Source organism: Micromys minutus, assembly GCF_963924665.1.
Source record: "Micromys minutus genome assembly, chromosome: 12".
NCBI lineage: Eukaryota > Metazoa > Chordata > Mammalia > Rodentia > Muridae > Micromys > Micromys minutus.
In genome coordinates this window covers 28,047,715-28,066,010 of record NC_137981.1, presented here as the reverse complement: position 1 = coordinate 28,066,010, position 18,296 = coordinate 28,047,715, and the positions used below count along the sequence as shown (strand labels likewise).

Genomic DNA, 18,296 nt, shown 5'->3' with positions numbered 1-18,296 from the left:
AAAAATATTTTGAATTTCAAGATACTACTTAGAGTCATATTCTCTTTTCTTACTAAAAGCACTGTACTTTCTATAAAAATGTATAGACAAAAAAGCCTAAAGAAATGCATGTTTTTTAAGTGTTAATAGCATATACTTCTTACTAGCAAAATATAACATATACATTAAGGAGCTTTAATAAGATTTATTATTTTGATATTAAATATGCGCAAATTTAAAAAGATATTTCTCATAGCTCAAAGAATTATTTGTTACATTTATCAAGTGGAAAAGAATCACTAGGTCTGGTTAATTAAGTTAGTATATAAAAGTTCTTTTATTGTAATGCTATTTATTTAGCATGTTAGTGTTGAAGCAACTTAAGAATTACTGTTTCAAAACATTCATCTCCTAGAAGTACATGAAAAAATCCCATAGTACCACTTTTATAGTGTAGATGTTCGTTAGGATTCCAGGAACTTATATGCCATGAACATCAAGCAATATAATCATGACTAAACAGCAAAATTTTCTGGTCACAGTGGTAATCTTGTTTAGTAATTATGAAACCAAATATAAAAATAAAAAGTGGCAGAACTAGAATAAAATCTCAATACTAAGGCTTTAACTAAAACTTTACTGTAAAGAACTTGAGAATAAACACCATCGCACAAAGAAATCAGCCAGACCCAAAGTCTATAGATCACAATGTGATAGTTAGAAAGGTCATCCCGAAAGAAACTTAACACTGAATCTTACCTTCAATATTTTTGCATTTAACTGCCACACCCTCCAAATCCATGAGAGTTAAAACTAGAAACACAATGAGCTTCATTTCTGTTTATACTTGTGAGCTATATCTGCATTCCACCCTTCCTTATCACCTAATATTTACCTTTTCTTGTTCTCCTTTAGACAAGTACATATATCCATTTATCTGCTTATACGCATCATGTGTGAATATATAATGCATAAGTTATAGGCCAGAGTCCATGAGAAAAAACATGTTGTTTCTTTGTGAAACTATCTGATCTCAGTATTATATATTCTAAGTCCACCACCTTTTTGCAAACTTTGATTTCTCTTTTCTTTAAAGCTCAATAATATTTCATTTGTACCATACTTTAATTAACCATTGATCTACTGATAAGCAACTAGATTGGCTTAACTTCCTTGCTATGGTATATAAAGCAGCAATAAACATGGGAGTGCAAATATCTCTGTGGATGATAAGAAATAATACAGATTAGGGAATACATGAATGAAATTAACTTTAAACAACAAAACGCAAAATCAACAAAGAATTGGTTCTTTGAAAAAGTTAGTAAAACAGACAAATCTTTAGCCAATCTAGTGAAAGAAAAGGGGAGAAGACACAGATTACAAAATTCAAGATGCAAAGGGTGTCATTACAATATACTTCAGCAAACTACAGAATGTTACTAGGAACTGTTATGAAAAAGTATACTCTAAGAAGTTAGATGACCCAGAAGAAATAGAAACATTTCTAAATGTACTATAACCAAAAAATTAAACTTAGAAAATAGAAATAATGTAAACTGATCCACTATAAGTGATGATATCTTGGAAGCCACAATCAAAAGAAAAGCCCAGGACCAGATGAATTAACTGCTGAATCCCACCAAACTTTCAAGAAAGATCTCATACCTATTTCTCTAGACTTGCTCCACAATCAGAAAACGAAGGAGCACTACCAAGTTCATTCTATGAGCTCATATTCTGATTCCCAAACCAGGTAAAGACACAGAACAACAATAAGAAAGTTACTGACCAGTTTCTTTAATGAACAGATGCAAACATTCTCAGCAAAATATTTGAAAATGAAATTCAGGAACACATGAAGAAGATTATATGTTATGACCAAATGTGCTTCATTGCAGAAAGACAACACTGGTTCATGTATATAAATTAATAAATATAATGTAGCATATGGATAGAAGAAACCACATAATCATTTTGATTGATACTAAAAAGGCGTATCACAAAAATACATCACACCTTCCTAATAAAGTTTTGAAGATATTAGGAGTAGATGGAATATACATCAAAATAATAGAGTATACACAACAAAACTATAAAATTCATTGTAGTAAACAGAAACAAAAGAGACCATTTCCTCTAAAGTTGGAAACAAGACCTAAGAATTCCCATTCTTTTCTCTTATTTGATACAGTACTCAAAGTTTTAGCTACAGCAAAAGAAAGACACAAAGGAGATGGATAAAAATAAGAAGAAAGCCAAACTATGTTTAACTTTTATTATATTTTATATTTAATATATATTTTTTTTAACTTTTATTATAGATGCAATGATTCTTGACTTAAAAAAAAACCTATAGTTTACTAGAAAACTCTTGAGATCTAAATGTAATGCTTGCAACAGGTGTTAAGCAGCTGGTATAAAGCTCTCTGATATGTTAAAGAACCAATCCTAAGCTGGGAACCCTGATAGTAAAAAGCTAATGTTCAATCGAATCATACAGAAACTAGAACTTTGGAGGTAGCCTCTCATGGTGGCATCCAGATATTACTGCTCAGGGCATTTCAAGCCACTGTGCTGATCCCAATATGCAAAGACACTTTGAGCCTGGCTACTGTATGACTTTCTCTCTTAGAACAAATTACCTGCACAATTGCTGAGGACACAGGACTGCCTGTCCGAGCTAGTGGCTTAAGGACCTTCTGGAACTTTCTACAGTGGCACCCTCTAGATCTAACACAGAAGGGCATCCCAGCAGATGACAAATAGCTCACTGGCTTTGCTTGTCACAGTCAACAAATGTTAAGGAGAATGAGAAGAGGAACACATTCACTACTGGTGGAGATGAAAATTAATACTCCCATTATAGAAATTATTTTGGAAAGTCCTTAAAAACTTAAAAATGGAACTACTATACACAGTTTTTACTCTTGGGCATATATAAAGAACTATCACTTCCAGTCTTACAAAAACTACCCCTTGGTGCTCTTCTCTAGGAGAAAGAGGACACTAACAGAGCACCAGCAGACTTTGAAGACTGCTGAAAGATAGCTAGCACACAGTGGTGACATTAAAGTGTGAATAGCTATTACATTAGGGCTCAAGGATTACTGAATACAGGAAACAACACTAGTATCTGTTGGCAAAAAGACTGAAGATATGCTCAGGAATCTACTAACATCTGAGAAGACAGAGAGTAAACCAAAGACACACAGAGACTTATGACCCTACACTTCCATTACAGTTAGAGAAAATAAAGAGACCTGTTTAAGAATGCTGTCTTAGTTAGGGTTTCTACTGTTGTGATAAAAAACACCACGACCAAAAGCAATTGGTGAGGAAAGGATTAACTTCATTTTATAGCTTATCATGAAAGAAGTTAGGGCAGAAAGTCAAGCTGGAAGCTGGAGGCAAACACTGGAACAAAGGCCATGCAGGAGTGCTGCTTACAGGCATGCTCTTCACAACTTGTTCAGTGTGCTTTCATATATAACCCAGTACCACCTGCCAAAGGATGTACTACTCACTGTAAGCTGGGTGGGCCCTCCCACATCAAATCACGGATAAAAACAACATCCCACAGACTTGCCTACAGGCCAAAATGTTAATAGTGCCATTTTCTCAAAGAAGATTCTCTCTTCTGGGGCTGGAAAGATGGCTAAGAAATTGAGAGTGTTTGGCTGCTCTTGCAAAGGCCTTGGGATCAATTCACAAGACCCACAGCAGCTTACAAACAATAACTCTAGGAGATCTGGCACTCCTTTTTAGTATCCAGGGGTATCTGTGGCACACAGACATACATGCAGGCAAAACACCCATACACATTGAAAACAAAAACAAACAAACAAACAAAACAGACCAAGCTAGGCACAGTGGTATACACCAAGATCCTGATACTTGGGAGGATAAGATAAGGCAGGAAGATCAGCGTTTGATGTTAGCCTACATTAAGGAGTAAGAGCCTATCTCCAAAAAAACAAAAGAAAACACTCTTCTTAGATGACTATCTTGTGCTAATTTGAACAAAGCCAACCCAAACCCAACCAGGACAAATGCCAGTTGTCTGAATGTACATACAATATATAGATAGGTCTATAAATAGGAAAAGTCTTTTTTCCATGTGAGAAACCTCACATTTTTTAAGGTAATACTTTTGGGTCTGCTGCAATGGGCATCAAGGGCTGGAGCAATGGCACAGTGTTTGATAAATTACAAGTGTGAGGACCCTTGTTTGGATCCTCAGAACCCTTGTTTTTGTTTTTGTTTTATTTTTTTAAAAAGCCAGGCCAGTGTAGTAGCTGCCTGTAATCCCAGAACTTTAGAAGCAGAAACAGTAAATACCCAGGGCAGCTAGCCTGGCCTAAGTTGGTAAAGTTCAGCAAGAGACCCTGTTTCAATGAATAAAGTGGATTGTGAACAAGAAAAACATCGGATATCAACTTTGGGTCTCCACACATATGTGCATACAAATATAAGTACACTCACATATATCTGTGTGTTCAAACACATGTGAACATGCATGAGTACACACATACACCATTCATAAAATGCACTTAAAAGTAATATTCCACATCTCAAAAATTTTTATTAAAATGAGTTTAAATCTCAAAAAAAGTAATTCCTAAATTTCAACTTCAATGTTGAAATTTATCATTCTACAATACTGATGACTGTGCTAAGCAGAGTCTTGTGACAGGGCATTATGAACCAGCAAAGAAAAGACTGGAAGTGTTAGAAAACACTTTCTTATGATGGAGGGGCAGAAATAAGGGCATGTGCTCATTTACTTCAAATTCTCTCACGAATATGACACACAAAAGAAGAGATGTAACAATTAACTTAGCTTGTTAATTGTACAAATTCTGAAGTAAAAAGACTGTTCTAGGTCTTGTAGTAGTTTTTTTTTTCCCTTCTGTTAAAAAAATACAGTTTTAAGTTGGACCCATGCAGACCTACTTAGTGCTTCTTTATGTACATTTATATACATTCACGATGAGAAACGTCATACCTCACTACAAGATGCAACTGCTCTGTGTAAAGGTGTCAACCATTTGCTGTCTTTGGCATTAACTCTAGCTCCTGCAACAAGAAGAAAAAAATAATTGAAATATCTTACATGAAGTGCTTTTTAATAAACCTAAAGTTATGTAGTTCCAAGGGGTAACAATTGAGAAATTACTTGTATATTTTCTTCCGATGTATTATTACCCTTAAATTATAAAACAAAATTATTCTTCTGAGTTAATATAACTACCCAAAAGGAGTCAGTTCTTTGTATTAAAAAGGAAATAAACAGCATTTTATAGTTAGGCTAGAAAAGCCACCTTTATACAGAGCATATTCATGATAAAATCAAATCCCACTTTAAAATGTTAATCTCAAATACTTAAAATATTATTTCTTTACTGTATTTCTTTACTAATAAATATATAATGTCATAAAGTAATATAAAGATAATTACAGGTATAACGACAAACACATTAATACTATAGGTTATCATACAAAAATGAATCCAATGTTTAGAGATGTAGGAAAATAAACCAATTTACAAGTCTTTATTGGTTATACCTAAAGTTTTAAAAAGTATCTTTTAAAAATCAAATATTAAAATTAAGTCAACAGACAAAGTACCAACAAAATATAAATAGACCCAGTAAGATAAGAACATCCATTATAAGTAGCGTGTTGCGAGCAGAAAGAACACAGCTCTGACTATTCAACTGGTCGTCAGCTCCTGATGTATACATCACTCTAATAGTTTTATGCCCCAAATCCCAATTCCTAATTTCCTAGATGATAACAAAAGAATATGTTGAATAATTCTTAATAAATTGATGTAGTTTTATACTTGTGTGTACAAACCAGAGTCAAGTATTACTAAAATTCATACTTCCTAATACACTGTTTCTCAGTTTTTAAGTGTGAGAGTTCAGGGGATAGATAATAAAATGCAGTGGCTACATATAGCTCTAACACTTAGAGGTACAGGACAAACCTTCTAAACAGTGCTGTGACCCCTCTGTACCTAAGATTCTTCATCTAAAAAACAGACTTTATAATACCTTGGTACAAAAATTATCCTGTAATAAATCCAGAACATATAGCACATGTTGATGGTCTAGAGGTGCTCAACACAAAAGAATATAAAACATGAAGATGAGACAAAACGAAGTGAAGCCAATAAAACAACTGGTCAAAGAAAGCAGGGTATATATTTAAAAAGTACTCTGCAGAGCGAGGGATCCACCTCAGGGTCCTGTGCATACCAATAAGAAACACTTCCAACAACAGTGTATTTGTGGAATAAATATTTAGGCAACTAGTTGTCAGGCCCCTGGAGGCCAAGAAGACTGAGGTAGACAACCTGACCATAAAAAGTCAAGCTATTTTTAGTCAAGGTTAAAACATTTGAAATGTTCACTTTTCTTTAAAGGTTCACATTGTCAAATTAGTGAAGAACAATGGGGTCTTCGATTCTCTCAATTGCCTGCTGAAAAATTCCAAGGTTCTCAAGAATCCCTACAGCTCTTTCTACGTAAGTACTTATACCCACATATAGGTCTATACATAGAAATACAGGCCTGAAGGTACAGACACAGAAAACTAGAAGGGATAGTACCTGAGCCAACAAAGGCAAAAACTGAGGTCTCATTAATACCTCAGGAAGTCAGCTTTGAAGTAATTAAAAGAGAACAGAACTGTGTTTTACACACACATATCACTAAGGTAGCTCTCCATGTGCTGATAAAGCCTGAGAAATAAAAAGTAAAAAAGATGAAAATAAAAATCAATAGTCAATAATGTTCTACCTGTAATTATAAATAGGAAGAGGTAAGTCATATTCATATTTGTTTGTATGAATACTGAAACCACAGAGGGATGACAAGATTGCAAGAGAGTAGGAACCTGAGTGGTTGAGTGGCTGGTTTCCGGGTACACTTATACTGGGCAGGCAAACAGAAGGCTGGTGTGCGTGTGTGTGTGTATGTGTGTGTTTCTTCACTATTATTTTCTATTATTGTAGTTTCTACTATTTTCAATCATGATAAATATTACTCAAAAAAAGAAACATACTGAAGAAAAAAATTAAAAGATAGTTATAAAAATATTTCAAGAATTTGACTCCAAGTACAGACAATAAAAAAATGAACCATAAATTGGGTAGAAATTTAAGTATTTCTTTTGGATATAGGTTATCAAATATATAACTACCTGAAAACAATCTAATTTAATGGTACATTAAGGAGATGAAAATTCTAAAGAAAACTTCCAATTCATTGTCTTGTTCTGACAGTCTTTCTTCTTCATGTTTCAATATGTCAAAACTAATTTATTAAAACAAGCGACTACAATAAAGAATCCATTAAAAGTGAACGGAAGGTATAATGAATGACACAGCCGCTTACAACAAACAATACTAAAACTTGTTCAATAATAGGATTTTAAACTTATCATTTATTTGTTTTAGAAAACAGCTATCTTTTGTTATATCCTGTGCTTCTTTTAAAAGCACTAATCAAATGTTTTAATTTCTCATGATGTAAAGGCCAATTTTATGAAAATAATCTGCAGGCATGAATGAAAAAGGTCTCTTTCTTACACACGTGCATTAAATTGTATGGGATTTGCATATTAACAAATCATGACATAGTGATGATGTACTTGTTCAAGAATGTAATTGGCTGTGTTTCTATCAAAGGAAATAAACAACAATAATGATAAAAGAGCCACAGTACAGCAGCACATTTTTATTGTTTCAGATTCCTAGAGCCTCTTTTGGTAATCTCTCTGAAGGCAGTATATTTCCAGTTTCTGTTCAATAAAGAACTCTCCTAAAATTAGCCATACATTAATATATGCATTAGATGGCAAAGCCATTCTAATAATGCAAGACACAGCCAGAGTAAAGTTAAGTAGTTCAACTGCTAGTAGAGAGTATAAATACTAGCCAGAAAAATTATCAAGAAAGATGAAGAGAGGGACTGGAGAGATGGCTCAGTTGTTAAGAGCACTGACTACTCTTCCAGAGGTCCTGAGTTCAATTCTCAGCAACTACATGGTGGCTCACAACCATGTGTAATGAGATCTGATGCCCTCTTCTGGTGTGTCTGTTGAGAGCAACAGTGTACTAATATAAATAAAATAAATAATTAATTTTTTAAAAGAAAGATTAAAAAAAAAAAAAGGAAAATACAGGGGTTGGGGGAGAGCATTATATTCCCTTAAAACATAAACTCTCTTTGTAGAGAGAGAAAAAAAAGAAACCAAACCTGTAACAGCTTCTCAGTATCATCACATGTTTTACACACGACAAAAGATAAAATCTGTGAGCTTCAGAGATGCTAAGTCACTGAGAAAAGACTCATCTCTTCACTACATCCTGGTCACTCAAACAGACACTATATAGTAGCAAGTCCATCTCCACTGTTCCCACTAGGTTATTGGTAGATGTTTTGGCAGGAGAATCGCTGCAAGCAATATGAAGGTAAAGAAGAGAGAGAGCCGTTTAAGGAAGATGGTGGTGTTGACTATTTTACCCACTGGGCTGTTTCTCCAGCCCTCGATACATAGTTCTTAAAGAAGTAGTAAAGATATTTTTAAAATAGCAAGAAATGTAGACACTGATGCAGATGGAGTGAAAGCAGAGGGAGAAGGCCTTTGTCTACAACATTCACAGACCAAGGGAAGAGGCACAACAGAGCCTTTTCTTTTGAGAAGGAAGTAATCCTTCTTATACCTTCATCTCAGGCTTCTGACCAGAACTATGAGAAAATGCTGTTGTTTAGGCTACCTGCTTGATGGTGGCAGTGGTGGTTGTGGTGATGATGCTGTAATCTTTCAGGTAGAAAAGCTGGAACAGCAGTTCCATCTAAGCACACTTTGACATCAGACAAGAAGCTATAGAATTTGGAGTTTGTCCTGCCAGGTTCTGGTCTTGCTTTGGTCTAATGTTTCCCACTATTCCTCTAGTCCTCCCTTTAGGAATGTGTATCTTGAGTCATTTGTGATGTAAGTATATCATTTGTTTTTATTTTATAGGGGGTTACAGCTGAGACACTTTTTTGAATCTCAGAAGAGACTTAATTCTTTAAAACAGTGTCAGTGTCTGTGAAAGTCTACAGTGTGTTCACAGTCTGCAAAATGCTATGGAGGGTTTTGAAGTTAATTTGCATTGTGAGATGACCAGGAGCTTATCTGAGCCAACAAGTAGACGTGGTGGTTCAAATGAGAGGCCCCCATAAGTCTCCAATATTTGAGTACCTGATTTCCTAGTTGTCTGAGAAAGGCTTAGGAGGTGTGTCCTTGCTGGAAGAGGTGTGTCAATAGGGGTTGGCTTTGAGGTTTTAAAAGCCATGTGGGGGAAAAAAATCCAACCCATGTATAGTTTTCAGTGCTGTCCACTTCCTGTTTGTGATTTTAGATGTGAGTAGTCAGAGTCCACCTTCAGTCTGACTTCTGCTCTCATGCTGTTCCCATAATTATGGACCCTACTGGAACCATAAGCCCCCCCAAATAAGTCCTTCCTTATCTAAGTTAACAGGTTATGGCATTTTATCAGAGAAATACAATAGTAACTAACATGTTACTATAAACCCAAATATACAAATGTCTACCTATTATAAGAAATATGTACCCAATGGGCATGGTCACTGACTCAAGGGAAGCGTCTTCAGATACAGGGAAAGCTACTGAGTTCTCCAAAAGAACATTTTGTCCTACTGTGAATGTGCTCCTTTCTCCTAGCTGTGTATGTTCTAAGCCCCAATCTTTCCACAGAAGAACACTGCTAAAGAAGAGATCAAGCAGGCAACCTGGTTACTTCTTACACTAGTGATGGAGGGTTAGCAGCCAACCATCAACAGATCACTGATGGACGTGAGGAAAAACAGCTGTCTGCAGTTCCACCAGTAGATTCAATAGAGGAGGCCGTGCGGCTACAAAAACAGAGTGGATTCGGTCTGAATGAACTCACTTGCACTGTAGTTAGTTATTACACTGCTGTTATTTGGTAACTAAAGTTGTTACTGGAAATATTCACTTTTACAAGAAAGAATGAGTCTGATTCAGCCCCAGCATCTGAAGTTTTTTTCTAGCCATAAGAAAATTAACTAAATGGGGAAATGAACCCCTTCATACAAGATCATATAAAATAGCATGTATATTAAAATAAAAACAAATAGGATTCTTTAAAAAACCCATAGCAATAGCTATCAAAAGTCCTAGACATTAAGAGAAACAAAATTGTACTGTTTCTTACACAGCCATTTTCTTATCTTTTTGTGTACTCACCTATATGATATGTGCATGTAGCCGTGTGTTAGAATACACATGAGCATCTGCTATGATGTGTGTGGTAGTCAGAGACAACCTCAGGTTGTAGCTTCTTCCCACTGGCTATTGTTGTCCATCATTGCATATTACATGTTATAGCTGAGGGTTTTCTATGTTAGACCAGCTGAGTTACATATTCAGGTCATAAAGCATAATTTCTTAGAAAGTATTTTAAAGACCTTCAAAAAATTGAAATAAAAGCTATTTTCTTTTCAGTGTGTGTGTGTCCTGATATAGGTGCCTACGGTATAGACATGCATGTGGAAACCAGAAGCCAATGTTGGCTGTCTTCCTTAGTCATTTTGCACCTAAAATCACTGTTTCTGCTGGCAGACTGGCTGGCTAGCAAACTCCAGATACCCACTATCTGTCTCTCTAGTACGATTACACGTTTGTACTGTTGTGCCTGGACTCTCACGAAGGTGCTAGGATTCTGAACTTAAGCTGCATGCTTGCACAATAAGCACTTTACCAACTGAAGCATATCCTCAGCTCTTAAAAAATGTCATTTAAAGAAGTTCTGTTGGCACATTCTTCATTTCTGTACACAGTAAGACTTATTTTTTTTCCATCTAGTTGCTGGGCCACTAGTCCTCCCTTTCCTTTGGAGAGATATAATTGTCTCCTTAAAACTCTATATTCAATGAGGCCCACTAAAATTACAATACAGAATGCCTTTTATAACATTTATCTCTTTCCTATTCCTCCTTATCTATGTTTTTCATTTTTCCATAATAGCAATTATTATTTTTAGACAAACTATAAAGTGACTTGTATTTAATGAATTTAAGGACACCAATCTTCATTCTACTTCTTAAAGTACTTTAAGCACTCAAAACAGGCTATATGAGCAAATTTTTGGAGTAAAAAATTAAACTGGTTTACTTATGAAACCAATATTAAGACACAGGTTATGCATTCCGTAGGCATTCCAGCCTGACAAACGCTCACTATGACAGAACTGAACACATGACTCAGGAGTTGCCATACCAGATAAAATAAGCAGCTCAATGATTTCTGCATCACCAAGATAGGCAGCAGCATGCAAAGGAGTTCTCTTTTCATTGTCCTGTGAAAAAAATAAAAGAGCACTTTTAAAATAAAAAAACACTGGAGTGTAAATAAAATTCAACATAATCCACCAAATTATTATTTCCACAACTCTACTCCCCAAGTCTAACCAATAAATAAATAAATAAATAAATAAATAAATAAATAAATAAATAAATAAATAAATAAATAAATAAATAGATAAATGAATAAATAAATGAATAAATAGATTGGGTGTTTTATAGTTAAGACAAGTAAAGGCCTTTACATGGTACTTGGCTATAAAACCATGGCTTGAGCTGAACTGTCCAGTCCTATTTTTAAAATAGCTGAAATAAAACAAATTCCAAAAGGTTTCTAGAGGTGATGTCACCATAAATGAAAAATTAACTTTGAAAAAATTTTGTCTCACATGTAAAATTCTTAAAGATATTGTGCACAACTATCCTTAGCTGATGTATATAAGGCACGTGAAATAGTAAATCTCATGATTGATTTGATTCCTGAATCTCATCCTCAAAATAATGTTGGATGGATAGATGAATGGATGGATAAATGAATATCCCCCAAATATTTTTTAAAATCTTAAATCTCACATACTCTAATCCCAAGAATTTTAAATAAGGAATATATTCAACCTGTATAAAGTCCATCAAAGAATAAATAAAAATTAAAATACAGACAGGAAGACAGTTTAAGACTTTATTGATTCATATACTGCAGTTGGGCTTACACGGACACCTCCACATGCTTAACCACGCACACAAACACATGCACGCACACATACACATCGTTTTTTCAAGATAGGGTCTCACTATGTAGACTAGAGAGATCCACCTGCCTCTGCTTCCCAAGTACTGGGATTAAAGGAGTGCATGCTACGCAAGCTTGAGCAAAGATTTTTATATGCTACTTCCTCCCAATACACTTCCACAATTTTAAAACAGCTTAGAATTGTCAGCTTAACACACTAAATACAAACTTCAAATGATCAGATAATTCACTAATCAAAATATTTCCATAGGAGTACTCATTAGAAGCATAGAAAAAAATTGCCTTTGTGAATTTAAAATTATCCTTTAACACAATACTAAGGTTAGTCTTAACATTTGTTAGCTTTTGCTTTCATACCCAGAATACATACATGTCTGTTTAAAAAACAAAACAAAACAAACAAACAAACAAAAAACCCCAAAAACCATCTTTTTCCAAATCTTCCTCCTAATCAAGTGTACTCCAATTGATGAAGCAAGATACAAAGTAATGTCACATTAAGATATTTTTAATAAATATATATATACAAATTTATAATTGACTATTACTGACACGGTTATATTGTAAAAATTATTTATTTAGGGATAACTATTTTGAAATTTACATTTAGTATTGTTCATGAAGGCTTTTGTAATAGACTAAGATTTTTTGTTGTTGTTTTGTTTTTCTTTAATATTTTGTTCTTGCTGTCTATAAGAAAGCAAGTTGTAACTTGCCATTTACCTACATGGTGAGAGGTTATATCCCTGGATTACCTTAAGTTAGTTAGGTTGCTTCACCGAAGACCTTTTAAAAGGTAACTATGGAGCTAGATGATGATGATACATGCACAACAGCATTTAGGGAAGCTGAGGCAGAGATCACAGTTCAACTCCACTCTGGGCTACAAAATGGAGTTCTGGATCAGGCTAGCAAGATTTTGTCTTAAAAAACAAAATGAAATGAAAACTAGATTATAGCTGGAGTATCTTCCCACTCCCTATAGGCTGAAAGGAAGATTGAAACTGAGTCAGCTTTGAACATGCAGAGGGAGGTCACTCTCACAGCAGACTAAATGTGATTGTGAATCATCTCAAGAGCCAAGCCATCATCCTGGAACATTGACTTGTAGCCTATTCAGAAGAAAAAGCTTGTATTAAATATGCTACATATTACCCCAGTCTTCACAGTTTTTTAGGGTGTGTGTGTGTGTGTGTGTGTGTGTGTGTGTGTGTGTGTGTGCGAGTGCGTGTGCATGAGGAGACCAGATGTTAACATGAGGATCATTCATCAAGAACCGTCTGCTTTGTTCAAACAGGATCAGTTCCTGGGACCCAGGGCTTGCTGGTTTGAGAAGGGTTGTGCAATGAGCCCCAGGTGACTTTCTGCCTTCCTAGTGCTGGTATTCATGGACATCTGTCTTTTATGTGGTAGTCAGATATCAAACTTGGTTTCTCAAGCTTGTCTAACAAGGTCTTTAATCACCTAGCCATCTCCCCAGCTCAAGATTGTAAAATGTTCTTGTTTGGGAATTTCTAAATTACTCTAAGAAAGAACAGCTGAGCCTGGGGAGGCTGAGTAATACTATATAAAAATATTGCAGAGAAAAAAATACTGCACAGGAAATTAGTTTAGTGCTATTAATGTTAAATAAGTTAGTGAGCTAAGAGTTTTTCCTCTCTATGATCAGAGTTAGAATCCACTACATCATGCATTTTATTTTAATTTTCATCCCAGGAAACTGAATAGATTGAGAGAAATCACGCACCAAACAGTTGTTAAAAAGCTCACACAGATCTAGCAAACACTGAAAGATAAAGATTTACTGAAAGCTGAAGACTAATTTAGAACTCGTCTAGGCTTTTTGGTCTACCCATTAAACAAACAAATATTGCTGATGTTAAAATGTGATTAGACCCAGTCACACAGAAAACCACCTCTAACACAATGCATAAACACCACAGGAAGCACGACAGAGCTTGAGTCATCCGTGTCTGAGAGATGCCTGGGGTTCTGTGACTCAGTGCTTACAGTACTATGAAGCTATTTTATGACTCATACGAACAGAAGAGTCCTCTATGCAAATCAAAATAAAAGGGGATTAATTAATTTATAATGAAAGAAAAAAATACAGACCTTATTTCACTCTACTACAGTTCAACACTGAAAACTAGGCAATAAAAAAGCTAAAATTCCCCTTATGGCTTTAAATTTTACTTTTTAAAAAATGAATTCCAACCTGTTTATTCAATCATTGTAGGAAGCAAATGCTAAAAACAAAATTAGATGTCTCCTAAATAGTTACAAATAACAGAACACAAACTCTTAACCAACCTTTATTTAAATCACAAGATTAACCAATATTCTTGGACTCCTGGATATTATGAATAACTAGTTTTTACACAATGTTCTTTGACTCATAGTCTTCCACTAATAAATCCACACACCCTTGATCATACACTGGGGTCATGCTTGCTAATAATAAAATGTGGTAGTAATTTGTGTATTTGTAGCTTATTTAAATGACATTTAAATAACTAAATTAAGAATGAAGAACCAAAAATTTCCACAATCAGCAGGCTACATATTATTTGTCCTAGCGAGCCTCCCTACGTGCCACAGGCTGACCTGGAGCTCCTACATGATCCATGCAGGCCCAAACTCATCATGATCCGACCTGTGCTTTCATAGTGAAGAAATTACAGACACTGCTACCAGACCTGGCTTAGCATGGTCAGCTAAGGGCTTAATTTCTCATACCACTTAAATAAACTCAAAATGGAAGGTATAGATAATGTATTGTGGGTATAGTTCAAGAAAAATATTTTTATTACTGAGTTATACATAATTAATAAAAAAGCCTTGAGCTTAATTTTAAAAAAGTCTAATGAATATATCGGTACACTGAAATGCTTAGCAATCATTACACTTTCAACATATCAGAAGAGAAGATTACCAATTGGACATCTACACAATGAAAGGCTGTACTTATAACTTAAATTAAGAAACAGAGACCATAATAAAGTAAAACCATGTACCAACAAGCCTGATTACCTGAGTTCAATCCCTGGAACCCAAATGTTAGAAGAAAGAACATACTCTAGCAAGCTGTTCCCTGACCTACACGTATGAGCTACGGCATGCACATTGTGTACGTACACACACACACACACACATACACACACACACAGACATGCACATTGTACACACACACACACACACACACACACACACTCACAGAAGGGAGGGAGGGATGGATGGAGAGGGAGTCCTTACCACATACTTGCTTTTAAAAATAAAAATAAAGACACCAGCAGAGTGACTGACTAGAGCTGTCTGTCTGCTGTTCACTGTTGTCAGTTCCGCCCCTTCCCCTGCTTCCAAAACAAAGAGGATACCCAAGAGCAAGTAACAAATCTGAGGCAGTGAGTGGTGAGATTGCTGTGGAGCACAAAGTCCCCAAATAACACCACAGAGAAGAGTGAAGTATACTGTTTCTTTCCTGAGATGTTTCCTCCATCGTGATTGACAGCTAAGATGGATTTCTTAAGAAGACATAAAGAACAAGTCATCAATAGTCTCTATTGCCCTGTGGGTGACAACACAGATGATTCTTGTGGCCCTCATCTGCTCTTTATAACTTAGAAAGCTGCTTGGAGTTTGTGTAACTTTATTACCAGAGTAGGAGCCCATGATAAATGTTCACAACCATGGTCTAATCCATTACAGCTTGAAGCCATCTTGAAACTGAATCTACTGCTAGAGTGCACCCTCCCTTGAGGGCCAGTAACTATATGTATCTCCATTCTTGAGAGACAGCTGTCACTCCAGCATGTCTGCATATGATGCATGGATCTATTTCTTGGAGAAAAGCTGAAACCCTTGCTCCCAAACTCAGTGACCATGCCTAGGAAACACATAGTTCACAGTGAAAGCCAGAAGTAGACAGGGCCTTTCAAGTGGAGGAAACTCTGAGAAGCCTGATCACTGATAAGTATAGTACAGATGGTTCCTACAAGAATCACAGTTAAAGAGAACTGCAGAAGTCATACAGAGTTAACCCAGAATCAGAGTCTACACACCTACCCAGTAGAAAGGCTAGTAGAAAACTCACTATCTGACCTCAAATAAAAGCACGTTTACAAACTGTCTGGAAAGGAATTCTGAATGATCTTAGTGAAGCATGACATGAGTCAAGGAAAAAATAAAACCTGACAGATAATTTAATGAAATCAGAAAAGCAATTCATGACCTGAATAAAAAAATTCAATAGAAAGCATAAGTAAAACAAAATAAACAAGCAAAAACAAAAGCCCCAAACAGAAGGCTTGCAATCGAAACCTTCAATGAATGAAAATGTAAAACTTAAGTCTTAAAAATAGATATGTCAAGCAGAATTTCTGAATGTAGACAGGCCTTTTAATTAGTCCAGTTGGGGATTTGGGGTAGAAAGAAGAAATGGGAGGTGTGTGTTTGCGCGCGTGCACATGTGTGAGGTGTCACAGGAGAATAACATTGCATTATGGAAGTTCCAGGAAAAAAAAAAGAAGTGGAGTTGTTGGTGCATGTGTACCCAGGTACTTAGGATACAGAGATGCAGGAGCATCATTAAAAGCCACCCTCATTACATGACACTGTCCAAACAATCCAAAACAAAATACAGAAGGAAAGACAAATAAATTGTTTCATTAAATGACATTTAAGACCTTCCTAATAAAGTCAAAAACTTGAGACTTGAGAAAGAAACTATATCTCACATAAACATGTATACATAAATACTTAACATATACTGATCCCCTCAAATAGCAAGATAATATCCTTCTTGCTACTCTGTATTTTTATATGCAAAATTTAACCTCAAATATGTTGCAGAGCTTTTAAATGTAATGAACAAAATTTTAGAGGTCCTCATAAATATGAAATATTATCTTTGACCCAAGTTAGAAAAGATTTCTTGGGTTTGGAAGACTGTTCATGTGATAAACTGCTTGCTGTGCAAATGTGAGGATCTGAGTTTTCAGTCCCCAGAACTCACCAGAGTACAGTAAAATGCCCGTAACTGCAGTAAAGGTGAGACAGAAGAAGGCAGATACAGGCAGATTCCTAGTTCCTAGACTATGTAGCCTGGCTTAGAGAAAAAGATTCAGGTCAATGAGAGATACTGTCTCAAACAGAAGGTGGGACGTTTCTGAGGATTGACAGCCTCCATGTGCAGAAAAGCACTTGCACTAACAAACATAACCATCCACACACACATACACACAAAGGAGTTCTGGCATGTGCTTATCATCTGAGTGCACATCTGAGTGTTGCCTGAGAAGCAGGCAAAAGGGGTCCTGGGAATTGCTTAGCCTGTCAATGAGAGATCCTGTCTCAAAGAAAAGGTGCAAAGTTCTCAAGGGCTCACACTTAAGGTTTCCAAGTGCCAGACAAGCAATTTCCATGTGGCTACTGATTCCCCTCAACACTACACATTATTAAAAGATTGGGGCACAGAGCCAAGTACTTGTAATCTCAGCATTCAGAAGCAAACACAGAAAGATTCCTGGCCAACCACACTAGCCTAACTGGTGAACTCTAGAACAATGCAATCCTGTTTCAAACAAGTAAATGGTTTTTGTGGTGTAACACCTCACACTGTTTTCTGGCCTTTATATTTTATATGCATTAGGTAGAGAGGTGTGTGTGCGCGCGTGTGCGTGCGCGCTTTTTTTAAGCGTGTATGAGCGAGCATGCTTGCGTATATTTTAAATGGGCTGACTTCTTTAACAAGATATCAAAAAAAAAAAAAACCCCAAAAACCTGTAGGAAGTTAAAATACTTCATAATTCCATGAAAAATTAAGGCAATCTGAAGTACAAAAATTTATAATATCCATTTCCAAGGAGCTACATTCAGAATATGAAAAGCAAATCAAAAAGAAAACTCAAAAGAAAGATGTCAAGAGACTGAAAAGGCTGGCTCTGTGTATGTAGGTCTAAATAAACCCATTCAAAGCAGCGCAACATTGTCATAAACAAACGAACAAACAAAAGCATTATAATATAATTTGGCATAGCCCTTTAACCTTAGTTCTCAGGAGGCAGAGACAAGGGGGTCTGTGAGTTTAAAGCCAGCCTGGTCTACATAGTGCATTCCAGGACATCCAGGGATATACAGGAAAACTCTGTCTCAAAAAACCA

The 18,296-nt window shown here is 35.7% G+C and overlaps 1 protein-coding gene across 3 annotated transcripts in view; it reads right to left on the bottom strand.

Annotated features, from left to right (window-relative positions):
* The window catches only part of ANKRD28 (ankyrin repeat domain 28), a 114,156-nt gene that overhangs the window by 44,252 nt on the left and 51,608 nt on the right, over nucleotides 1-18,296 (bottom strand). For all 3 annotated transcript variants that reach the window (XR_013975287.1, XM_080926926.1, XM_080926925.1), the window contains exons 3-4: nucleotides 11,302-11,380; nucleotides 4,988-5,058 (exon numbers count right to left, since the gene is read on the bottom strand). Coding sequence is in view for 2 of the 3 variants with exons in the window: in XM_080926926.1 (XP_080783052.1) it covers nucleotides 4,988-5,058; nucleotides 11,302-11,380 (150 nt within the window). In the remaining variant the exon portion in view is untranslated. The remainder of the gene's footprint in view (nucleotides 1-4,987; nucleotides 5,059-11,301; nucleotides 11,381-18,296) is intronic.